The sequence below is a fragment of the Molossus molossus genome, unplaced genomic scaffold (genome assembly GCF_014108415.1).
Source record: "Molossus molossus isolate mMolMol1 unplaced genomic scaffold, mMolMol1.p scaffold_m16_p_1, whole genome shotgun sequence".
Classification (NCBI taxonomy): domain Eukaryota; kingdom Metazoa; phylum Chordata; class Mammalia; order Chiroptera; family Molossidae; genus Molossus; species Molossus molossus.
This window is the reverse complement of record NW_023425344.1, coordinates 1770082-1796128: the sequence shown is the minus strand read 5'-3', so window position 1 is coordinate 1796128 and position 26047 is coordinate 1770082. Positions and strand designations below refer to the sequence as shown.

Genomic DNA, 26047 nt, shown 5'->3' with positions numbered 1-26047 from the left:
TATGTACCCTTAGTGGGAATTGAACCCGAGTGTTCCCGGTCCGCAGGCCAACGCTCTAACCGGCCAGGGCTATTTTCCAAATTTTCTTAAATGAAGATGTTACTTTACTAATGAAAAAAAATTAACTTATTTGGGGGAAAAAAGCATCTAGTGAACAAGATATATCAATGAAGAATCCTAAGGCTACAACAGGTGTGCAAACAGTAATTGTAAAAAAAGAAAAGATGCTCTCTTAGAGCTGAAAAAACAAATCATGAAAAGATAAATGTAATTACTAGGTAAGTTAAATAACATCAACTGCTAAAAATCTGAATCCCAAACAACAAAGTCAACTAGAACCCGGTGACAAGAGGCACAGACCCACCTGCAGGAAAAGACCCTCAGGAGCAAAGAGGGACGGGTCTGTTCCTCATGGCTGTGTGAGCGTGCTCAGCTCTGTCTCTTTTATTCCGTGTGCACTTTCTCCCCAGTTTAAGGATGGAGACTTTGGTATTCCTGCCATATTTGTTCTTGCTTTTTGAAAAAGAAACTAGTGATGATGTATGTTATGGACTGAATGTCTGTGTCCCTACAAAGTCCTATGTTAGAATCTAATCCCCAAGGTGGTGGAGATAGGAGGTGGGGCCTCTGGGAGGCGATCAGATCAAGAGGGTGAACCCCCAGTGATGGGATGAGTGCACTTATGAGATCAGCCCTGGCAGGTTTGACTCAGTGTTTATTTATTTATTTATTTTTTTATCCTCACCTGAGGACATTTTTGCATTTATCTTCAGATAGAGCAGGAGGCAGACAGTGGAGAAGAGAGAGAGCGAGAAACATCAATGTGAGAGAGATACACCAAGTGGTTGCCACCCACGCAACCCCAACTGGGGCCGGGGCCAAACTGCAACCGAGGTACGTGCCCTTAGCAGGAACCGAATGCGGGATTCTCCGGTCCACAGGCTGACGCTCTAACCGCTGAGCAAAACCGGCCAGGGCTTGACTCAGTGTTTAGAGTGACAGCCCATGGACCAAAGAACGGCAGGTTTGATTCCAGTCAAGGGCATGTACCTCGGTTGCAGGTTTGATCCTCAGCCCTGGTTGGGGTCGTGTGGGAGGCAACCAATCAGTGTGTCTCTCTTACATCAATGTTTTTCTCTCTCTCTCCCTTTCTCTCCCTCCTTCCACTCTATCTGAAAATCAATGGACAAATATCCTCAGGTGAGGATTTAAAAAAATGAAGAGGCCAGAGGGCTAGTTCACTCTCTTCCCACCAAGTGGGGACACACCGAGAAGGTGGTCACCACCAGAACCCAACCAGGCCCGCCTGACCTTGGGCATCTAGCCTCCAGAACTGTGAGAAATGAAGGTCAGTCTGTGGCACTTTGCAGCCCAAATGGACGAAGACATTGTGCTTCCAGGAGTGTCCATGAAAAGCCAATGAGACAGCCTGGCTTGCCCAAGGTGAAGTGGTCCCAGAGTTCCTGTGGGCCGTGGCTATCCCTGCCTGTCCCTGTGACATCATTTGGCCAGGCTGTGTGTGAAGCCTGCGCTCCTCTTCTGTCTCTACGGTCTCTTCTGTAGGTGGACCAGACCTTCCGTCCAGGATATCATCACGGTGGCCACGTCCTGTCCCTTGTCACCCCCGGAAACATGGATGGTGCAGTGCTGCTGCACAGGAAGCAGCAGCCCAGCTGCTGGACATGCCGTCAGGCAGACTTCTCAGCATAGCAGGGACAGGCCTGTTGGCGGCACATGCTGTCTCAAGCCTGGGAACAGCTTCTCCACAAATGCTGATCTGTGCACCACAGAACCACAATCTTTTTTTTTTAATCCTCACCCAAGGACATTTTTGCATTTATCTTCAGATAGAGTGGGAGGGAAAAAGGGAGGAAGACAGAGGGAGAAACATTGATGTGAGAGAGACACAGTGAGTGGTTGCCACCTACACGACCCCAACCGGGGCCAGGGACAAACTGCAACTGAGGTACATGTCCTTAGTGGGAACCGAACCCGGGACTCTCTGGTCCGCAGGCTGAGCCAAACTGGCCAGGGCCAGAACCACAATCTTAGCCAGTAACAACATTTAGTTCCTCTGAAATTCCAAATCACAAAGGAATGCTTTAGGCTACACAAAGTGACTGTCCAGTATGTGCCACTGTTCTTCAAGGCGCAAACACCCACCATGGAAAGGGAGAGAAAGGCTGAGCCTAGACTCCAGTGTCACGCAGGCCTAAGCGCGCACGTGGACGTGGTCATCACACCGACCCCACGAGACACCACCACTAGGATCTGACAGGGTTGAGTGCTCTGACTTGTGCCCACAAGTGAACATAAAAGTTAGAGAAATGGAAAACACATCTAAAGTAACAAATTAAAAAATAATTTTCTGATTTTTTTTCTAGTACTTTCTGCAAAATGAAAATAGAACAGAAAAGTGATTAGTTTTAAAACTGGGATCTTTGCAAAAGGTGCGTGCAAACCTGGAACCTGGAATGTCACCCTACTTGGCACCTGGGACTCTGCAGGTGACTGAATTCAGAATCCTGAGATGGGAGGTGGACTGTCCAGCTGGACCCTAAGTGTCATCACACATGTCCTTATGAAAGAGGCAGAGGGCAGTCTGGACACGCAGAACTAAAAAGACTGAAGGTTACATGTGGATAGACTGCAGTTTCTACACTGCTGGCTCTGAAGGTGGAGGGAGGGACAGGAGCTAAGGAATGTGGCTCTTGAAACTAGAAACAGCCAGGAAATGGATTCTCCCCTAGACCTTCAAGAGGGGCACGGCCCTTCTGACACTTGGTATCTGCCCAGGGACATGGCCTTCAGACTTCTCACCTCCAGAACTGTAAGAGAATACATGTGTGTTGTAATACAGATTTCTCTGTCATTCCACTTGGTTATAAGCTCCCTAAGGGTAATGGGCCAAGTCACTGTTGCTTATTTTATTCCCAGAACCTAGCTCAATGACAGGCACATAGTAGGTGCTTAATGTTTTGCAAAATGAGTAAATAATAGGCCAAGGCTTTTGAAATTATATTTTCTTAAGGTACAGAAGAATGGAACCTCAACCCAGCAGGTTTTATTTTGTTTGGTTCTCTGCTATAACCTCGACCCACAGAAGGAAGCTATAATGGTTGAAATGCATTTCCCAAAGAGATCTGTCATAACCCTGACCTGTAAATGGAACATACGTGGAAAGAGAGCCAGTTAGTTAAGATGAGGTCATATGGGCCCTGCTCCAATAGGACTGGCGTCCCTATAGAGGAGGAACACAGAGTTGAGGCACACAGAAGATGGCCATGTGACCACAGAGGCAGACTGATGCTGCAGCTGCAAGCCAGGAACGCTGTGGACCCCCAGCCAGCACCAGGAGTTGTGAGAGGCAGGAAGGACCCTCTCCAGAGTTTCAAGAGAACATGACCCTGATGACTCATTGACGTTAGACATACAGCTTGCAGAACTGGGGGACCATACATTTCTGGTGTTTTCCATCCCCTGGTTTGCTGTGCTTTGTTCCCTAGGAAACCAACACTGTTCCTGACAGAGCAGGCTCTCAACAATCATCCGTGGAATGAGGGAGTGTCACCCCAATATCCTGCATAAATATACAAAAGACTACCTGGTTGGGCCAGATCACTTCAGAAACCATTCTTTCTTCCTATGTACTTAAGGAAAATGCTCTGACTTAGAATTTTCCTGTCCATATTGCAAAGGTCTGGAGAAAAGATATTTTCAGCAAGTGCCTAAGTCTAAAAAAAAAAACAAGAAACATTTTATGGGCCCTGATTAGTGCAACTTAGTTGCTTGGAGTGTCATCTCATACACAGAAAAGTAGAAGGTTCAATTCCCAGTTAGGGAGCATGTGGGACACGACCGATCAATGTTTCTTTCCCTCTCTCCCTTCCTCTCTCTCTAAAATTGATTTTAAAAACCCCACACATTTTACAAAAATCTTTTCATCCTAGACACAAGCATTCTGGAAGGCTGAGCACAGAGGGCCAGGTGACAGCAAAGCAAAGCTAGTAGCCTGGTTCTCTAATGTGACCTGCCTCAGTGTGTCACCTGTGCATATGTAACAGTTCTTCTTCTGCCTCTTCCTAGTACACGTGGCCGTTTTAACCGGAAAAGAATTCCAATAAGAACTTGTCTCATGCCCTGGCCTGTTGCACATTGGTTAGAGCGTTGGCCCATGGACCAATGAATTGTGGGTTTGATTACAGTCAAGGGTATGTACCCCTGTTGCAGTTCATCCCCAGCCCTGGTCAGGGTCATGGGGGAGGTAACCAGTCAATGTGTCCCTCTCACATCGATGCCCTCCCCCGCCTCTCTCTCTCTTTCTCCCTCCCTCCCTCCCACTCTATTTGAAGATAAATATCCTTGGGTGAAGATAAATATCCTTGGGTGAAGATTAAAAAAAAAGAACTTGTCTCTTTGAAACCTCCTGCAGGCCCCATCTCAGAGTGAGCCACAGACGATGGGCAGGGTGGGCATGACCCCATTACCTGGTACATTCCTGGAAGGCTTCTTTGGAGGGGTGGTTCTTCTGTTGCAACCTGCACCTTTTCACAACATTGGGAGGTATCTGTGGCAAAGGGGCTGCTGAGGCCTTTACAGCACAAACCAAAGATATGACAATTAGTGATTTCACAACTTAGCAATTGTGAGCTATAACTAACAGTTATTGTAAAAAATGAAAACACAAAGTACATGAGATAACAAGTCAAAGTGCCACCTTTAATCTGCCACAGTCTCATCCCAGGGTTCAGAGTGTTACCTTTCCCCAGTATATCAAAATAGAGTGGGAGCTGCCCTGGTCGGTTTGGCTCAGTAGTAGAGTGTTGATCTGAGAACCAATGAGTTACGGGTTCAATACCGGCCAAGGGCATGTATCTGGGTTTCGGTTTTTCCCCGGCCCTGGTTGGGGTTGTGCAGGAGGCAACCGGTCAATGTGTCCCTCTCACATTGATGTTTCTCTCTCTCTCCATTTCTCTCCCTTTCTCTCCCTCTTTCTCCCTCCCACTCTATCTGAAGAGAAATGGAAAAATATCTTTGGGTGAGGATTAAAAAAAAGAGTGGGAGCAGGGTCACAGTGTACCCCGTGTTCACAGCATTCAAAAGTGGGCACAACCCAAGTGTCCATCAACACATGGATGGATAAACAAAATGTGGTCCATTCATTCAAAGGATTATTATTCAGCCTTAAAATGGAAGGGAGCCTGGCTGGTTTGGTTCAGTGGTTAGAGTGCCAGCCCTCAGACTGCAGGGTTGAGGGTTCGATTCCTGGTCAAGGGCATGTACCTGGGTTGTAGGTTTGATCCCCAGCCCTGGTTGGGATCGTGCAGAAGACAATCAATCGATGTATTTCTCCCTTTCCCTCCCTCCCTCTCTCCTTCTCCCTGTCTCTTTCTCTCTCTCTTCCTCCCTCGCTCCCTTCCTTCCATTCTATCTAAAAATCAATGGAAAAATATCCTCAGGTGAGGATTAACTAAAAAATGAAATAATACGGGGCTGTCTTAATTGTTGAATTTAAGAGTCCTTTCTGCCCTGGCCGGTTTGGCTCAGCGGTTAGAGCGTCGGCCTGCAGTACAGAGAGACCGGGGTTCGGTTCCCGCTAAGGGCGCGTACCTCGGTTGCAGTTTGTCCCCGGCCCTGGTTGGTTGTGCGGGTAGCAACCACTCGATGTGTCCCTTCACATCGATGTTTCTCTCTCTCTCCCTGTTCCTCTCTCTCCCTCCCGCTCTGTCTGAACAAAAAATGCAGAAATGTCCTCGGGTGAGGATAAAAAAAAAAAAGAGTCCTTTCTGTAGTCTGGACACCAGACCCTAAGTAGAGACTGGCTTTGTAGATACTTTTTCCCATTCTATAGGCTATCTTTTCACTTTCCTTACAGTGCTCTTAGAAGCACAAAGTTTTTAATTTTGATTAAGTCCAGTTTATGTATGTATGTATGTAGGCTGCTGTACTTTTGATGTCCTAAGAAACCACTGTCTAAACCAAGGTCATAAAGATCTATACCTAAGAATTTTACACCTAACATTTACACCTTACAGATCTCCTTTGAGAGTCACGGGTGTAGCTCTCGCTTACATTTAAGTGTTCGATCCATCTGGAATTATGTTTTGTATATAGTGTGAGGTAAGGGCCCAACTCCATCTTTCTGCATGTAGATGTCCAGTTGTCCCAGCACCGTTCACTGAAAGGTGATGCTTTCCCCGCTGTCCTGGTACCTGGCTGTAAGGCAGCTGGCTGCAAATGTAGACGTTGGTTTCTGCACTCTCGGTTCCATCCCACTGACCTATACAACTGTCCTTATGCCAGGACCATATGGTTTCTAAGATAAATTATTCGTTTCTACAGAAAGGGGAGCTAAGATTTTGCTCAGGATTATAATGAATCTAGAGATCAATTTGGGTATTATTATCATCTTAACAATATCAAGTCTTCTAATCCATGAACATGGAATGTCTTTCTATTTAAGTTCTTTAATTTCTTTCGATGATGTTTTCAAGTTTTTCAGTGTATAAAAGTCTTGCACTTCTCTTGTTACACTCACTCCTATTTTATTCTTCTTGATGCTACTGTAAATGGAACTGCTTTCTCAATTTCATCTTGGGATTTTAATTGCTAGTGTACAGAAATACAATTAAAGTGTGCGTGGTGATCTGGTACCCTGTAACTCTGATGGACTCATTTATCAGCTCTAGTCGTTTTCCCTCCTGATGTATGTGTGGACACCTTAGGGTTTTCTACATACAAGTGCTATGGTCTGCATGTGTCCCCTCAAAATTCACAGGTTGAAATCCTACCCCTAAAGTGACAATATTAGGATGTAGGGCCTTTGGGAGGTGCTTAGATCAAGAAGAGGGAGTCCTCACGAATGGGACTAGTGCCTGAATAGAAGAGGCTCTAGAGACCTCCCCCATCTCTTTCACATGTGAGGACACAGCGAGAAGGTGCCAGCTCTGAAGTAGGGAGAGAAACATTTATTAGAAATGAAAGATTTTAACGTAGTTGCTACATTTATCCAATTAAATAAAAATGGCCCTGCATTCTAATTATTTAAGTAAGTTATTTACAAATCTTTATATCTGAAAAACAAAACGCACCTCCTTAATGAAGAATGTGTCTAAGATTAATATTCCACTCTCTCTTCGGTCCTCATCGACAGCGACTTCATATTTTTCCTGATTGTAGAAACGACAGAAAAAAAAAATGTTAGTTAACTACTTCACTGACTTCATGATGTTTCAAATTCTCTGACTTATGGAAGAACCTGAGAGCAACTCTACTGTTTCAGTGTCTCCCCTGATAACTAAGAGGGGGAAGTCTGGTTTTTATTTTTAATTTTTTTGTAGACAGAAGAAGGGAGGGATAGAAACATCGATGAGAGAGAACATTGATTGCCTGCTTCCTGCATGCCCCCCCCGGGGATTGGGCCCACAACCTGGGCATGTGCCCTGACTGGGAACTGAATCGGCAACCTCTTAGTGCAAGGGTCAATGCTCAACCACTGAGCCACACTGGCCGGGCTATTTTTAAATTTTTTAAAATCCTCACTCAAGGATATTTTTCTATTTATCATCAGATAGAATAGAAGGGAGGGAGAGAGAGGGAGTCATCTATGTGAGAGAGACACATCAACTGGCTGCTTCCTGCACAACCCACCAGGGCCAGGGACGAATCGCAACCGAGGTATATGCCCTTGACCAGAATCAAACCTAAGACCCTTCAATCCGCAGGCCAACGTTCTCTGGACCGCAGGCCTACGCTCTAACCACTGAGCCAAACCGACCAGGGCAAAAAGGCCACAGGAAGTTATTGGATTCTTTTTTGTGTGTGTGTGTGGTACATGCTCCTAGCAGGAACCGAACCCGGGACTCTCTGGTCTGCAGGCTAACGCTCAACCGCTGAGCCAAACTGGCCACAGGCCAACGTTCTAACCACTGAGTCAAACCAGCCAGGACTGAACTCTGGTTTTAAGGGTTAATAATGTAGCACAGCAACACATTCCATGATGCTTTGTCTTATATTTTCAGCCATTAAATGTGGCCAAATAAAATAAGCAATCAGGCTGTTCTAGACACTTAGAAACCTGAGTGCAGCATTCCCAGGGAATCAGAGTCATCCACACACAGGTGTCAGGTGAGAGACCACAGAGTGGACAGCAATACACAGACCAGAACAAAAGCAGAACCTGATCGATACCTAAACATCTATAAAGGATAGGCAAATAGGGAGAGAAAAAGAAAACCAGGAAAGAGACCACAAAAGCCTAGATAAGGGAATTTCTAGAAGAGGCTACTCAATAACGTCAACAGACACGGAGATAGGCACGAGGAGGGCTCGAGGAAGCTCTGGGTTCTGCAGGCAGGGGACCTTAGAAAGGTACTGAAGCTAACGCCAGCTGGAGTTGAAGAGGGAAGAGAGAAACTGAACACCAAAGGAAGCTGATCTACTGAACACATTAAAAGTGCGCAAAGTGCCCTGGCCAGTTTGGCTCAGTGGTTAAAGTGTCGGCCTGCGGTCCGGAGAGACCTGGGTTCGGTTCCCGCTAAGGGCACGTACTTCGGTTGCAGTTTGTCCCCGGCCCTGGTTGGTCGTGCGGGTGGCAGCCACTCGATGTGTCCCTTCCCGTCGATGTTTCTCTCTCTTTCTCCCTTCCTCTCTCTCCCTCCCACTCTATCTGTACAAAAAATGGAAAAATATCCTCGGGTGAGAATAAAAAAAAAAAAAGTGCGCAAAGTGAAAGTCCTTGTAGGGGAATCCAACCTCATACTTCTTTCTGTCCCCTTCATAGGGGCCATGGCCATGGCCACCAGGCTGACGACCTGGTCAGAGCCAACTTCAAGTTCTGTGCTCAAGGCACTACGCTCACCATGACTAGTAACTAGCACACTGTTTTCCTAAAGAACTTTTGAACTTAAGTCCTGGGAGTTCTGGATACTTGCCATATGGCACCAATTACTGGAGAAGTAAGTGCTGCAATTTTGTGCCAGATTTCTGATGGGCCACCTGGCAGGCAGCTGCCCAGCTATTCAAACACAGACGCAGCTGTCGCTGTGATAGTGAGCACAGATGCGATTCAAGTGTACATCAGCCGACTTCAACAAGGGAGACTGTCCCAGAAAACCCGAGCGGGCCTGACTCAGTCCACTGAAAGGCCTTAAAAGCAGAGCAAAGTCTTCCTCAAAGAAATTTCTGCCTAAGAACAGCAACTTCACCCCATTCCTGGAAAGTGCCACCCTGACCTTCCTGACAGCCTGTCTTACAGACTTCATACCGTCCTAGCCAGACCTCACAGCCATGTAAGCCAATTCCTTTTAGTAAACTCTTAATATCTACCTCCTAATGATTGTGTTCCTTTCATTGACCCCTGACTGACACAGATGTCATAGGTCCCTAAATTCTTAAAACACAGCAGCTTGGCACGTACAACCCAATGCATTAGACACATCACATCCACCCGAAACTGAGTTGGCATGTCACACTCCATCAGAGTTCTATCTTTAAAAATAGCTGCCTCTGCCCTGCTGGTGTGGCTCAGTGGCTGAGTGTTGACCCTGCACTGAGAGGTCGCCAGTTTGATTCCCAGTCAGGGCACATGCCCAGGTTGTGGGCCCAATCCCCATGGAAGGTCATGCAGGAGGTGGCCAATCAATGTTTTCTCTCATTACTGTTTCTATCTCTTTCCCACTCTCCCTTCCTCTCTCTAAAATCAATAAAGAAAAAGAGAGGAAGGAAGGAAGGAAGCCGCCTCCCTTCCAAGCCTTGTCTAATTCCAGTACAGGTGCCAGGAAGAAAAGGGCGGGGGAGCCCCAGGGAGCAGAGAGCAAACAACAAAATAGGCAAGAACCTTAAATGGTTTTCTGAAAGAATACATTATTAACCTTTGTTTTTAAAAAGTTAAGTCAGCCCTGGCTGGTTTGGCTCAGCAGTTAGAGCATCGGCCCGCGGACCAGAGAGTCCAGGGTTCGGTTCCTGCTAAGGGCACGCACCTTGGTTGCAGTTTGTCCCCGGCCCCTGTTGGGGTCATGTGGGTGGCAACCACTTGATGTGTCTCTCTCACATCAATGTTTCTCTCTCTGTCTCCCTCCCTCTCTCCCTCCCGCTCTATCTGAAGATAAATGAGAAAATGTCCTCGGGTGAGGATAAATAAATAAATAAATAAAAAGCTATGTCAGAGAAAGAGTGAATAAATCCTCTGGTGGTAAAAGAGAGCACTATGCATATAAAGAGTGGCCGATCCACATTTGCTAGTCCACTCAGGACAGGACAGGTGGGCAGAGGAAGTGCCATGAGCTTGGTAAGAGAGGTTTTCTGTTACAGCCTACCAATTTTCTTTTTTTTAAGGTTTTTTAAAAAATTGTTTTTCTTTATTGATTTTTAGAAAGAGAGGAAGGGCCCTGGCTGGTTTGGCTCAGCGGTTAGAGCGTCCACCTGCGGTCCGGAGAGGCCCGGGTTCGGTTCCCGCTAAGGGCACGTACCTCGGTTGCAGTTTGTCCCCGGCCCTGGTTGGTCGTGCGGGTGGCAGCCACTCGATGTGTCTGTCCCTTTCACATCGATGTTTCCCTCTCTCTCTCTTCCTCTCTCTCCCTCCCACTCTGCCTGTACAAAAAATGGAAAAATGTCCTCGGATGAGGATTAAAAAAAAAAAAGAAAGAGAGGAAGGGAGAGAGAAACATCGATGAGAGAGAAAATCGACTGGCTGCCTCCTGCATGCCCCCCACTGGGGATCGGGCCCACAACCTGGGCATGTGCCCTGACCAGGAGTCAAACCGGCGACTTCTTGGTGCAGGGTCGACACTCAACCACTGAGCCACACTGGCTGGGAGAGTCTATTAATTTTCTATCGTTGTTTCTGAATCTGAGTTTCAAAACTTCTACATTTGCCAGAACTATCGCTAAAGATTTAGAAACAGAATTTCTTTGCCTATAAGGAGATCACAGTAAATATCAAACAGGATGCATGAGAATGTTGGAATATATATTTTTTAATCCTCCCCCAAGGATATTTTTTCCACTGATTTTCAGAGAGTAGAAGGAGGAGGAAAGGGAGAGAGTGAGAAATGTCAATGTGAGAGAGACACATTGATTGGTTGCCTCCTGCACGCACCCCGACCAGGGCAAGGGAGCAAACCTGCAACCCATGTATGTGCCCTTAACCAAAAATCAAACCCACAACACTTTGGTCCATGGGCCAGCACTTTAATCACTGAGCTACTAGCCAGGGCGGAACATTTTAGAAGTCATAGTAAATTCCATTGAACGTGATCGTCCTTCTTACACTAACTTTGTCCCTCCCATCTGCTTCTGGGTCAGTGTCTGATGTAGACAGTTATCTGCTGCATGAAAGCAGGAAGGCTACTACTTCTCAGGTGGCTGCCAATAGCATGTAGTCTCCGTTAGCTGTTCGACCTTCCCACTGATTAAAGCAGCTGTCTCGGAGTTATTCAGGAAGCACACGTGATTCTCCAGCCCTGCGATGCAGTCCTGCGCGAGCGGCCACTTCACGCTGCAGGGGAGTCCGCACAGAGGTGACGTGGCATCAAGACCAGTCTACCCACTCTCCCCTCACGGCCCACGTCTAACTCAGATCTTGCCTGAGTACCAGATGCGCTGGGTCAACTCTGAGATAAACCGCTCACCACTGCATCCAGGAACTCAATGCACCTCTTCAGGTCCTGTCTGGTGTCACAGAACTGACGGAATAGGAGTCTTCCTATCGGCTGCTTGTCACAAAGACTGCTATAGTCTTTTTCTGGGTGAAGAAAGGGGGTAATACAGCTGTTACAATTCAGATAGTGCTTTTTGTGAACCTTACTGTTTTCACTGATATACTAAAGGTCAAAAATAGTATCTGCAGTATTATTTTTTCTTAGACGACTGTTTTGTTTACTAATTTAGACTGGCCTATCATGAATAATGTTCACAATACCTAAGCAGAGCCAAAGGTAGCTGGAAGAATTGGTGAACAGGTGTGTGAGGCTGGCCTGGAAAAGTCCTGAGGGAGCCGGGCCCTCATGCTCACAGCAACTGGGGGGGGGGGGGGGGGGTTGGGGATGAGCTGCGAGGTTGTGAAATATGCCACAAGAATGTGCTCAATTAGATTTTTAAAAACTCTTTTCCATTTTGCTACCTTTCTATACATTCACAAGTTACAAATGTTGGTAATGTTTAGTGCTTTTTTACTGCTCTTGTTTTTTTCCTTTTATTTTCCGTGGACTAATATGTTGTATACCCCTTACCCCAAACACTGACACTGTTTTGAGAACAAGGCACTAACATTTGGTCAAAGTGTCAAGAGGGATATAAACAAATATGTTCAAAACAGGTTAAAACTTGAGCCAGAAAATCAGTTGCCCTTTTAGCAGTGACTTTGAACTTGAAATGAAAACAACTATGCTCGATACCCTTGCAATGGCTGTAAACGGAGCCATGAGAGAACATTCACAAAGAAGCAAGCCACACCGAGTCCCTGAGCGGCAGGGTGACCGGCGCCAGGTAACACAAGAAGCTAACCCCTCTGTTCCCGACCACTGAGCTGGCACACGGGTGTACAGGCATGGGGTAAACACCTGGGGCCTAGGGCACAACTGCTGTTTCTACAATCATCAGCAACCATGTTGGACTAGTTCTCGGATGCACTGTGTCCAATTTTGCTACATTTTACTTTAGAGATACTTACTAACTATATTTAAAAAAGATACAAAGTAGTTTAAAAAAAGGTGAGGTTTCTTAAATGTTGCAAATTTTTAGTACTTTCTTTCCAAATTCAAAGTTTAGAAATATTCCTAGTTTCCAGGCCAGGATAGCAGATAGAGCACACAGGTCTGTTTACCCTCTCTCCCAGATCCATACTGAAAATACCAAATAGTAATACAAAAACAGAACCACAACAAAAAGAATGAAATCTTAACATGGAAAAGAACACAAGGCCCCCTTAGGAGTCAGAAATGTGAGGATTACCTGGAAGGAAAAAAGCTACTAGAATAGAGTTCAAGGAACATCAGCTGTGACCCCAGAGATACGCTGTGGTTCCCATAAATCTAGATCACAGGAGCCCTTTCCAGGCCTGCTCAGGATGGCTGGCCAATGGGCTTTACAGAAAGTAGGTGTCAGCCATGAGAGATTCTGGGACTCCAGAAGGAGAGGCAGAGCCAGGCGGAGGGAAGTAAAATGCCCTGCTGGCAAAGTCAAGTAAGTCTGCTGGAATACCACTGGCACAGCACCAACCAGAACCCCATTCAAGGAGAGGAAGCCCAGGGACACACAGCTCTACCCCCGCAGAGGAAAGCCATCCCGGCCACTGAATGAACAAACGCAGCCCTCAGCATAAACGGGAATGAACTGAAAATCGTATTCAGTTACATCACTACTAAACAAGAATGCACAAAAAAGAGAGAGAAAGAGAGACATCGTCTAAAATTTAAGAACTCAGAAAATTTACCTTCCATTCACCCTATATAAAATATGAATTACTTGAGAAGCTATAATAATAAGAAATCAGGGACAAGATGGAAACCAAGAGATGAACAGTGGGTATCAGCTGGAGGAAGCAGAGAAAACTAGGAAGGAATAAGTAGCCCACCAAGATGTCTGGAAGACCACCCTTGGCAAAGTGTGAACAGTGCAGAATACTTCCTGTTCACAGCTCCATCCACTTACTTGCTGCTCGAGCACCCGAAATACACATAATTATAGTATTTACTCCTCTCTCAGACTTTAATTCTTAGAATAACTTATGGACCAAGATAATAGGATGTGAGGGACTGACCCAACAAACAGTTCAGAGGCTGAAGAGGGGGACGCAGAGGGAAGCAAATGTAGAGGCAAATGAACCTTTAACTTTTTTTTCAAAGCTGGGGTCAGATTTTCACAATGCCTGGTGCCTTGCAGAAGAGTTTCTCTGCCCTCGAAGGAAGAGATGACAGAGACTAGAGGCAGCAGTCCTCTGCCTCTCACTGGGTGCCAATACTATTTTAAGTCCTTTCTGTGTATCATTTCATGTTATCTTCATGACAGTACTTATGAGTCTGGCTCTGAGGAAGGCAGGGACCTTTGGGAGCTGCTCGACCCTGAAGCCACCTGCATCCTGCACCGCGGCGGTGGGGCAGAGGCTGGGCGGGGACCTGCCAGCAGGGAGAGCAGCTGAAGCCAGAACTAGCATGGCAGAGTGGAAAGGAAGAGGCCAGCTCTGGTGACAAATGAACATGGGAGGCAACTCATTCAAGTTCTGCCCCTCCTTGGTGGTAAGGAGCTCCCAGGAGCTCCAGGAGCTCCCCTCTCGGGACCTGTACCTTGCGGAGAGATCAGTGAGCAAAGAGGCAGCTCTGCGGCTGGTGGGTCAGCAGGTCAAAGGCAACGCCATCCATGGAGAGGAGAGGGGACTGGCACAGTCCCAGCTTGGGCAGGCACCACTGGGGAACTGACAGGACAGAAGGGGCTCCCGTGAGCAGAGGAAGGAGCTGCAGAGTTGAACTGGTGGGGTGGCAGACCACTCTTCCGTTCTCCTGTCTCCAGGGAGATCTTACCCACTGCCAGTCTGGGGACTTCTAGAGGCCATCGACAGATATGTCCCAGATTCCAATCTACAGCCCAGACTTTTCTGAGCTCTGAATGTACATGTTCCATCCAAACAGGCTCCTCACACTGTGAGCCCCCTCTCCAAATGAACAAGACCTGGAAGTCATCCTTAGTACCTCCCCCTTTCTTCCTTCCACACATAAATCAACTGAATTCTACTTGTTAAATATCTCTCAACATTCAATTCCATCACCCCTACCCACCCACCGAACTACCATCATCTCTTGCCTGCACAATGGCAAGTCTCCAATATGGCCTTCCTGTTCCCACTCTTTTTTTCTTTTAATCCTCACCAGAGGATATGTTATAATTGATTTTTTTTGAGAGAAAGGAAGGGGAGAAAGAGAGAGAAACATCAATGTGAGAGAAACATTGACAGGTTGTCTGCCACATGCACCGTGACAGGGGATTGAACCTGCAACCTTTTGGTGTACAGGGTGACGCTCCAACCAATTAAGCCACTGGCCAAGGCCCTGTCCCCACTCTTAACCCTCAATCATAATCTTCATACTGAAGCCTGGAGACCCATGGAAAACGTAAATCTGATTACATCATTCCTCTGCTGAAAATCTGACAATGTCAACCTTCATAACCAATAAGACAAAAACCTTCACCAGGCCCACAAACTCCGGCCCCTCTCCCGTCACCTCCCCAGTGTCACTCTTGTCCTTTGTCTGCACTCTAGGAATGCTGGCATTTCTTAAGTCCCTGGAAATTGCCATGCTCCCTCCCACTTTGGGGCCCTTGTGCCTACCCAGCTGGACTTCTTCAAAATAAAAACTTGTGTTCCTCAAAGGACATCATTGAGAAAGTGAAAGAAAAACAAAGAATGGGAAAACAATATTTGGAAATCAAATATCTGATAAGGGTCTAGTAACCAGAAAACATAAAGAATGCTTACATTTCAACAATGAAAAGAAAAACAATCCAACTTAAAAAATGGGCAAAGAATTTGAACAGATACTTCTCCGAGAAAATATTACACAAATGGCCAGTAAGTACATGAAAAGATGCTCAACATCATTAGTCTTGGGAAATAACAAAACAAAACACAGTGAGAGCCCGGCCAGTGTGGCTCAGTGGCTGAGCATCAGCCCATGCACCAAGAGGTTGCCAGTTCGATACTCAGTCAAGGCACATGCCCAGGTTGTGGGCCAAATCCCCAGGGGGAGGCATGCAGGAGGCGGCCAATTGATGTTCTCTCTCATCAATGTTTCTATCTCTCTCTCCCTCTCACTTTCTCTCTCTCTAAAATCAATTCAGAAAAAAACAAACAAAACACAATGAGATACCACTTCACATCCACTAGGACGGCCATAGTAACAACAAAAAGGAAAATAAAAAATGTTGGTAAGGATGTCAGGAAATTGGAATCCTCATGCACCACTGGTGGGAATGGAAACTGGTATAACCACTTTGGAAAACATTTTGGCACTTCCTCAAAAGTCAAACACAGAACCACCGTATTATTCAGCAGTTCTACTTCTGGGCATATACAAGAGAGAAATGGGAAGCAGGGACTCCTACACATACTTGTCCACCAATGTTCCCAGCACATTGCTCACCACAGCCCAAAGGTGGAACCCAGAGGTCCAACAGATGAATGAACAAATTTCAAATTAACATACAATTAATGCCACTGAATTTTACACTTAAAAAATGGTAAATTTTATGTATATTTACCACAATAAAAAACTTGTGCATGAATGTTCATAGCAGTATTAGTCATAATAGACAAATAAAAGAATTAAATGTCTATCAAATTAAATGTCTGATGACTAAGCAAAATGCACTATATCCTTGCAATGGACTATCATTTGCCAACAAAAGTGAATTAAGTAACTTGCAAGATCCAGAAAAGGCAAATCCAAAGAGAGAGCAGATTAGTGGTTGCCTAGGGCTGAAGCACAGGAGAGAGAATGGGGAGGGACTGCCAAAGGATACGTGACTTATTTTTGAGGTGATGAAGATGTAAAACTGATTGTAGTAATGCTTGTACAATTCCATGACTATATTAAAAACCACTGAATTGTACATTTTAAATAGGTAAACTGTATGGCATGTTAACTATATCTCAATAAGGCTGTTATTTTGCCAAAACACCAACCAGAAAGAATATATGCACACTTATGTTCAGAGCCTCGTTATTTACAATAGCCAAGATCTGGAAATAGTCCAAGTGCCCATCAGTAGGTGAGTGGATAAAAAAGCTGTGGTACATTTACACAATGGAATACTATGCAGCTGTAAGAAAGACCTCGTACCCTTTGAGACGGCATGAAGGGACCTGGAGAGTATTATGCTAATGAAATAAGTCAGTCAGAGAAAGACAAATATCACTTACATGTGGAATCCAATGAACAAAATAAATTGAACGAACAAAACAGGTCCTGAGGCATGAAAGCATGGAATAGACTGACACATCTCAGGGTGTGGGGGATGGTGAGAAGTGATAACCAAAGAACTTACACACTTATATGCACAGCCCATAGACACAGACAATAGTGTGGTGAAGGCCTGGGATGAGGCTGGGGCTGGGTGGAGGGAGGATGTGGGAGGAAATAGGGGACATCTGTATATTGTCAACAATAAAAAAATAAACTTAAAAAAATAAATAAAGGCCGCCCTGCCCATGTGGCTCAGTGGATTGTCATCCCATGGACTAAGAGGTCCTGGTTTGATTCCTGGTTAGGGCACATGCCCGGGTTATGGGATCAGTCGCCACAAGGGGGGAAGGTGCAGAAGGCAACCAACTGATGTTTCTCTCACACTGATATTTCTCTCTCTCTCTAAAAAATCAATAAAAATATATCAAAAATATATTTTAAAAAATTAAGCTTTAAATACATAATGAGATTGAAACAACTAGATAGGTCTTTGGTAGGGGGAAACTACCTCCACTTTATACTGTCTGAAATTAATTGTGATAGTTAAAATATTTCAGCCTGCGGTCCTGAGAGACCCGGGTTCGGTTTCCGCTAAGGGCGCGTACCTTGGTTGCAGTTTGTCCCCGGCCCTGGTTGGTGGTGCGGGTGGCATTTAGAAAAAATAATCTTAGGTTTCCTCCCTAAGCACATCACTAAGTTCAGAAACTAAGAAGAAAACTGATATATATATATATATATATTTAATTATATTTTTATTGTTTAATGTATTACAGATGTTCTTCTTTTTCCCCCCATTGACCCCCTCCTCCCCACTCCCGCCCCCCTCCTGCCTTTCCCCACACTGTTGTCTGTGTCCATTGGTTATGCATATATGCATATAAGTTCTTTGGTTTATTTCTTCCCACCTCCAACCCCCCTTCCCTTTGAGGTTTGTCATTCTAGCAACCAATTTGTACTTCTTAATCCCTTCACCTTTTTCACCCATTCTCCCATCCCCCCTCCCATCTGGCAACCAACAAAATATTCTCTATATCTATGAGAATGTTTGTTCTGCTTGTTCTTTTTGTTTGTAGATTCAATTGTTGATAGCTATGTATTCATCGTAATTTTGTTTGTTTATATATTTTATCTTTTTCTTCAAAAAGACCCTTCATCATTTCATATAATAATGGTTTGGTGGTGATGAACTCCTTTAGCTTTTCCTTGTCTGGGAAACTCTATATGGCCATCGATTCTAAAGGATAGCTTTGCAGGATAGAGTAATCTTGGTTGTAGGTTCTTGCTTTTCATCACTCTGAATATTTCTTGCCACTCCCTTCTGGCCTGCAAAGTTTCTTTTGAGAAATCAGCTGACAGTCTTATGGGAACTCCCTTATGGGAACTCCCTTATAGGTAACTAACTGCTTTTCTCTTGCTACTTTTAAGATTGTCTGTCTTGAACCTTTTGCATTTTGATGATGATGTGTCTTGATGTGGGCTTCTTGGGGTTCATCTTGTTTGAAACGCTCTGTGCTTCCTGGATATGTATGTCTGTTTTCTTCACCAAGTTAGGGAAGTTTTCTGCCATTATTGTTTCAAACAGGTTTTCTTGTTCTCGCTCTTCTCCTGGCATCCCCAAGATGTGAATGTTGGCACGCTTGAAGTTGTCCCAGAGGCTCCTTACACTACCCTCACTTTTTTTGGATTCTTTTTTCTTTTTGCTGTTCTGATTGGGTGTTTTTTGCTTCCTTATATTCCAAATCGATGGTTTGCTTCTTGGCTTTACCTACTCTACTATTGAATCTGTGTAAATTATTCTTTCTTTTTTTTTTTCTTCTTATCCTCACCCGAGGATATTTTTTCCATTTTTTGTACAGATAGAGTGGGAGGGAGAGAGAGTGAGAAACATCGACGTGAAAGGACACATCGAGTGGCTGCCACCCGCACGACCAACCAGGGCCGGGGACAAACTGCAACCGAAGTACGTGCCCTTAGCGGGAACCGAACCCGGGTCTCTCCGGACCGCAGGCTGACGCTCTAACTGCTGAGCCAAACTGGCCAGGGCAAATCTGTGTAAATTATTCTTTATTTCAGTTAGTGCCTTCTTCATTTCTGGCTGGTCCTTTTTTATGCTCTTGAGGCCCTCACTAAGTTCGCTGAGGTTCTCACTAAGTTCATTGAACATCCTTATAAGCAGTATTTTGAATTCAGCATCTGTTAGGCTGTTTATCTCCATTTTGCTGATTCCTTTCCTGGGGTTTTGTTCTGTTCTTTCATTTGGGATCTGTTTCTTTGTCTCCTTATTTTGGCTGCCTTCCTGTATTTGTTTCTATGTATTACTTAACAAGAGGTATGGGGCTAGCTGAGACCAGATGTTGCTTGTTTGAAAGAACTTAGGAAAACCTGAAGCAGGATCCAAGACAGTCCAATCCTACGGTTAACCAACTGGCAACAGCTTGGGTGGGCCTGAAAGTTGGGTGGGCGGGACCTCAGGGAATCACCAGGGCGGGGCAACTAGTGTGAGCCAAGTTGTTGGAGTCCCAGATATGGCGGCTGTCTGCCGCCCCAGGGAAGGGCTCACCAAAGGAACAAAGGCCTCTGACTGCATGTCTGTCCCGGAGAAAGCCCCCTCTCCAGCCCTTGCTCCAATGCTAAACAGCTCAGTTCTTTCCTGTTTGTCTCTGGTGTCCCTCCAACTGCCTCCCCTCCCAGCTTAGAGGGAGAGAATCCGATAAGTCCATGCGTGGGCCCTTTAAGAGGAGCTGCCTGGGGCTCCAGCTGCCTCAGCCTCCTTGAGCCTCAGTTCCTGCTGGTTTTTCCAGCCAGAAGTTATGGGGATTCTCTTCCTGGCACTGGAACCCTGAGCGGGGTGCCTGGTGTGGGTTGGGGACCCCTCAGTCCTGAAGACTGATATATTTGTCTACATAAAATATTAAAGCCTCTGTAGATTCCTTTCATATATAAAGAGCTTTTAAAAATTAGTTTTAAAAGGCAAACTTTTTTTTTTCCTCTTTGGGGTTTGTTTTTGTTTTTTTTATCCTCACCTTAGGACATTTTTTCCATTTTTTTTGTTCAGATAGAGTGGGAGGGAGAGAGAGAGAGACATCGACGTGAAAGGAACACATCGAGTGGCTGCCCCCTGCACAACCCAACCAGGGCCGGGGACAAACTGCAATCAAGGTACATGCCCTTAGCGAGAACTGAACCTGGGTCTTTCTGAACTGCAGGCCGACGCCCTAACTGCTGAGCCAAATTAGCCAGGGTAGAATTTTTTTGTTGTTGTTACAGATGTTTTTTACCCCATTGACACCCCCCCCCCCCCCCCCCCCCGTTCCCTGGCTTTGCTGTCCATGTCCATTGGTTATGCGTACATGCATTTAAGTTCTGTGGTTTATCTCTACCCTCCCCTCACCACCCCCTCTTCTGAGGGTTGTCAGTCTGTACCCTACTTCCATGTTTCTGGGTCTACCCTATTCCTCAGACTGTTGTGTTCATTATATTCCACAAATAAGTGAGATCATGTGGTATTTGTCTTTTTCTCTGTACCGCAGGCCGACGCTCTAACCGCTGAGCCAAACCGGCCAGGGCAGTATTTGTCTTTTTCTGCTTGGCTTGTTTCACTTAGGATAATACTTCAGGTCCCTCCATTTTGTCTCAAAGGATAAGAGATCTTTCTTACAGCTGCATAGTACTCCACTGTGTATATGTACTACAGCTTTTTTATCCATTCGTCTACTGATGAACACTTGGGCTGTTTCCAGATCTGAGCGATTGTAAATAGTGCTGCTATGAACATGGTGATACATATATTCTTTCTGATTGATGTTTCAGGCTTCTTAGGGTATATTCCTAGAAGTGGGAACACTGGGTCAAATGGAAGTTCAATTTTTAATTTTTTGAGGTAACATCATATTGTTTCCCATAGTAGCTGCATCAGTCTGCATTCCCACCAGCAGTGTACTAGACTCCCCTTTTCTCCACACCCTCACCAACACTTGTTATTTGTTGATGGCGGCCATTCTGACAGGTGTGAGGTGATACCTCATTGTTGTTTTACTTTGCATCTCTCTGATGATTAGTGATGTTGAACATTTCTTCATATGTCTCTTAGCCATTTGTATGTCCTGTTTGAAGAGGTGTCTAGTTCCTCTGCCCATTTTTTAATTGGGTTGTCTTCCTTTTGTTGAGTTGTATGAGTACTCCATATATTTTGGAAATTAACCTCTTATCTAATGTATCATTGGCAATGATGTTCTCCCATACAGTGGGTTGCCTTTCCATTTTGATGGTTGTTTCTTTTGCTGTGCAGAAGCTTAAAAAGGCAAATATTTTTAAAACGATGAAAATGCTCAACCCCATTCATAATTAAAACGAGGCATTTTTTGTCATAGTTTATTTATCTTTATTAAATATATTGATAACAGCATTAATAATACATTAACAAGGTCACAGACAAAGAAAACTTATCATACATGGTTTGCAGGAAAGTAAATTGATACTTCCCTCTTCGGAGAGTAATTTGGCAACATTAAAATTCTCAATGTACATACCCTTTGAACTATATCATATCTTTTAAAAAATACAATTATGACCGCCCTTCAGACATGGTTCTACATGTGACCTCTTGTGCTCATAACAGGACCTATAGCTAACTCTCATTCTTTCCAGCCAGTGTTCCATTACACTGGTGTATCATATTTTATCTGACTAATCCTTTCCTGAAGTTATTATCAATCATTCTTGTCCATATGCATAGAGAACTGTGTGGAAAGAGACTGAGAAACAGTTAACAGTGTTCACTTATGTAGCCATACACTTTATAACTAAGATTAGAAAACCAACAGGGTATTTTTTCTTGGGAAGAATCAAGAAGATATAAATGGAACCGACTATACAACTTTTGAAACAAGTAAGGAGCTCAAGAAAAACGTCTAACGAATGGTACAGTGTCAGATGAGCCTCCAGACACAGCGGGTTCTTTACTCACCGATAGAATGTCTGAGATGACTGCACTGGCTAACAGGGGGCAGCTTCAGCATCTCCCTCCATTTTTTACTACGACTACTTTTTTTGCCATATCCTCCTAAATTTTGGGGGGAAAAGAGGCATTTTTTAAATGGTCAGAAATATCCAATTATTAAAAACTACTCCCACTAATGGCTTTTACTATAAGCCAGATACTTTTCTGAGTTTCAGAAGTCTACACTCACTAAATCCTCCATCAATTCAATGAGATATACTGTTGCTATGTTCTTGTTATAATTCTAATTTTACAGGTGAGAAAACTAAGACACAAATATGTAATATTTCTCCAAAGCAGTTATAGCCAGTAAACAGGGAAACTGGGATTTGAACCCAAGTAATGACACTGGAAAAATGGGGCCATGATGCAATAAGGGGACTGTACTTGGAGGTACATATTTTACCTTCTTTTTCTTGAATTTAACAAAATAACAACTCACCCGTTAATCTCCAATTCTTTACTAAGTACCAATTAAATGGTTAACACTGAGATACAATATAAAGATAAAAAGCTATGCCCTGACCTTACAGATTTCAATTTAGCCTGAGAAAAAAATCATTTGACTGTACTGTGTTAAGAAACACAAATTCCCAATTCCCAAAGGGCAGAGTATCTCCAGGCTAGAAGAAAGCTACAAAGAAGAGGATGACACCCTGGCCAGTTTTGCTCAGTGGTTAGAGCGTCAGCCTGCGGACAGAAAGGTCAAGGGTTTGATTCCTGGTCAAGCACATGTACCTGGGTTGCAGGTTCGAGCCTGGCCCTGGTGGGGGTTGTGCAGGAGGCAACCAATTGATGTGTCTCTCTCACATTGATGATTCTCTCTCTTTCTCTCTCCCTCCCTCCCTTCTACTCTATCAAAAATCAATGGAAAAATATCCTCCGGTGAGGATTAACCAAAAAGAAAAAGAAAAAGACGATGATGAAGGTAAACTGGACCCTGAAGGATAGAAAAAACTAAACAAGCAAGAAGGGCCCACTGCACAGAGGTTGGAATAGAAAGCAAACTAGAATGTGTCTGAATGAACAAAGTTGTTCATTTCCACAAGAATGCATGAAGTAGCTCTAGGCGTGGGAACAAATTTAGCGCAATGAGGGAAACAAAAATGTTCGCTACTATATATACACCTCTGGAATCAAAGGGTTTATAAGCTACTTTTAGAAACCCTGTGCAACCACAAATCCTGGGGAAGAAGCCTCAGCAAGAGAGAACATTAACAATGACAGGTGTATTAATTATGCTTCAGGTGCTAAACAAACTGCTAAGTAACCCTACAGCCTACAATCAGATTGAAATTGCTATATACAGGACAAAACCTGATTAGGTGTACATGTCATATATTCTAACCTCTACATCTATGCTGTCAATTTTTCCAAGAGATAAAATGGGGTTAAAGTCTCCTGAGAAGTACGTGAAACAATTTATTATCACTTAGCCCTGGCCAGTGTGGCTCGGTTGGTTGAGCGTTGTCACATTCACCAAAAAGGCACCAGTTCGATTTCCAGTCAGGGCACATGCCCAAGTTGGGGGTTTGGTCCCCAGTTGGGGTGTGTACAGGAGGCAACTAATCAATGTTTCTTTTTTCCCCTTCCTCTCTCTCTCTAAAAAATCAGTAAAAAAACATTTAAAGGAAAAAAAAAGTATCATTAAAGCAATTAAAGGTCATAAATTGCTTAACAAATGTTTCATACACAAAAATACCTATTTTTCGCCTGGCCAGTGTGGCTCAGTGGTTGAGCATCAACCCATGCACCAAGAGGTCGCTGGTTCAATTCCTGGTCTGGCACATGCCCAGGTTGTGGGCCTGATGATCTCCAATGGAGGGCACACAGGCGGTGGCCAATCGATGTTTCTATCTCTCTCTCCCTTCCTCTCTCTTTAAAATCAATAAAGAAAAAAAATTTTTGTAATCTATTTTTTAATAGCAGTGGCTGTTGTGTTTTATTTTATTAACAATGTGATTATTTCACACTTGCCTAGAGTGTGCCTAGCATATGACACACAAACAACTTTTTCAATGCAACATCATCTGTGCCAAAATTAGCAATTTTTTCCCAATTACAGTTGACATTCAATACAGGGTAGGGAAAAAATAGGTTTGCAGTTGTTTGCATGGAAAATAATACAATAATTAATAATTAACAATACACGATTAAACTCTACATTTCACATACTTACAGTTGTAAGCCTACTTTTGCCCCACCCTGCATCATGCTAGTTTCAGATGTGCAGCATTTATAGACTTTACAAAGTGATCCTCCTGATACTGGCTAGTAGCAACATCCCTGAAAGGAGGAAAGCCTCTCACAAATGTTCTGTTTGAGACCAGAGAGGGACTGGTTTTATTTTACATAAATTTAGAAAATCACTGGGCTCACTGATAACATTAAATCGACAATGCAATTCCCAGGCCCAACATACAACTATCGTGCTATCTTCAAAAGTCAGTGTTCTCATACCCGAGCCAGAAAAAACTAGAGGAGGAGCTGGCCGTGAACAGACATGTGGCCAAGAAGACACTTCCTGGAAAATACTCCCTAAGCCTCTAAAGCAAATTAAGTAGTTTTCAACTTGGGAAAACAGCCCTAAATTATAACGAACACTCAGAACCCATGTACCTCTTGCTGGTATTTCATAGTCAACCTCTCTAAGCATCAACCCCACTGAGTCTTCTGAACACAGAGCTGAACACTCCTAAGAGGTCGGCCCCCAGCCAACAGTGTTCATAACACTTTAAGGAAGAAAAATTAAAAATCTGGAAAGATGACTTTGGTCCTAGGCTTTCCGGCAGAAAATGCTGGGCGGTGTTACTCACCACGTGTGGGGCATTCCACCCACCCCCTTGCCCCACCTCTACAGCTGGCGCGACAGCCCGAGGGCGGCAGGGTGGGAAGGGCACGGGTGGAGCCGCAGCGGACCTGCCCGCGCCCCGAGGAGCCCCCCACGCCCGGGGCTCCCCCCCACCCCGGCTCTCCTACCCAGGCGCACACGCAGAGGGGGGCCTCCGTGTGCCCCTCAGCATGAGAGCGGCTACAAATGAACCCCAGCGCGCCCCCGGGCCCCCCGCCCGGCGTTTCGGGCTCGGGGTCCGCACGGCCGGAGAGGGCGACCCCACCGCTGCGTCCCGGCTCTCCCCGCGCTGCCGACGCCCGGCGGGCGGGCTGACCGACCTCCGCCCGCCCCCGCTCGGCGGACACCTGCGCGCTCGGGCCGCGGGCACCCACCCAGGCGCGCTTTCAGCAGGAGCGAGTTGGCCGCGAGGTTCTCCGGCTCCATGGACCGCCGCTGCCACAGCCAGGGTGCGCGGGTCCGAGGGCCCGCGGGCGCCGCCGGCCGGCCGCGCCGCACACACCGCCCGTAGGAGTCGACCTGGCACCGCCCCTGGGGCCACGACCACGGCCACAGGCGCCACGAGCGCCGCCGGCCGCGGGCCCGCCGGCCGCGCCGCCGCCGCCGCGCAGGCTGCCGCCGGTTCGGGGCTCCGGGGCGAGCGGCGCCCGCAGGCCCGCCGCCGTGCTTCTCCGGGGCTACCACCGCCGCGCCTCCGCCCGCGCTCGCGGCCCCATCAGCCTCGCCGCGCGCGCCTAACTCTCCTCCGGGCCTGCAGTCTCCGCGGAGCCCGACGCCCGGGCAAGGCTCGCCGGCAGGGCCGCCGCCCCCGGCGGCGACGGCTACTGCCGCCGCCGCCGCCGCCGCCGCCGCCTTCTCGCAGCGCGGCCGGCTCCCCGCTAACGGCTTCCAGAGGACGGCGCTCCGGCGCCCCCTCGCCCCCACCTGAGGCGGCTGCGGCGCCGCGCGGGGCACTGCCGCTCCCAGAAGGCCCCGCGCGCACTGCCGCTCCCAGAAGGCCCCGCGCGGGGCGGAAGCGGGCCGCCTGGCCTGCCGGGAGTTGTAGTCGCTCAGCCCACCGGCGAGTGGGCCGAGCCGGATGGGTGTGCTCGTCGCCGGCTCAGTTATCGCGACACGAGGGCGGGGTCGACGCCCGGGGCCCCGCACGTGTTTCCCGAAGGGACCCGCTCGGCGCCGGCTGTCGTGGGCCGTCAGCTGGCCTCCCCCGGGTCTCCCAGGCCGTGCGGAGTCGGGCGCCTCGGG

General features: G+C 46.2%; 1 protein-coding gene across 1 annotated transcript in view; it reads right to left on the bottom strand.

Annotated features, from left to right (window-relative positions):
* GRK4 (G protein-coupled receptor kinase 4) overlaps window positions 1-22317 on the bottom strand; it is a 57365-nt gene extending 35048 nt beyond the window's left edge. The window contains exons 1-5 of the mRNA XM_036275092.1: window positions 21922-22317; window positions 11631-11743; window positions 7092-7169; window positions 6073-6231; window positions 4488-4591 (exon numbers count right to left, since the gene is read on the bottom strand). Coding sequence (XP_036130985.1) covers window positions 4488-4591; window positions 6073-6231; window positions 7092-7169; window positions 11631-11743; window positions 21922-21973 — 506 coding nt within the window. The 5' untranslated portion in view covers window positions 21974-22317. The remainder of the gene's footprint in view (window positions 1-4487; window positions 4592-6072; window positions 6232-7091; window positions 7170-11630; window positions 11744-21921) is intronic.
* Between the last annotated feature and the right edge of the window lie 3730 nt (window positions 22318-26047).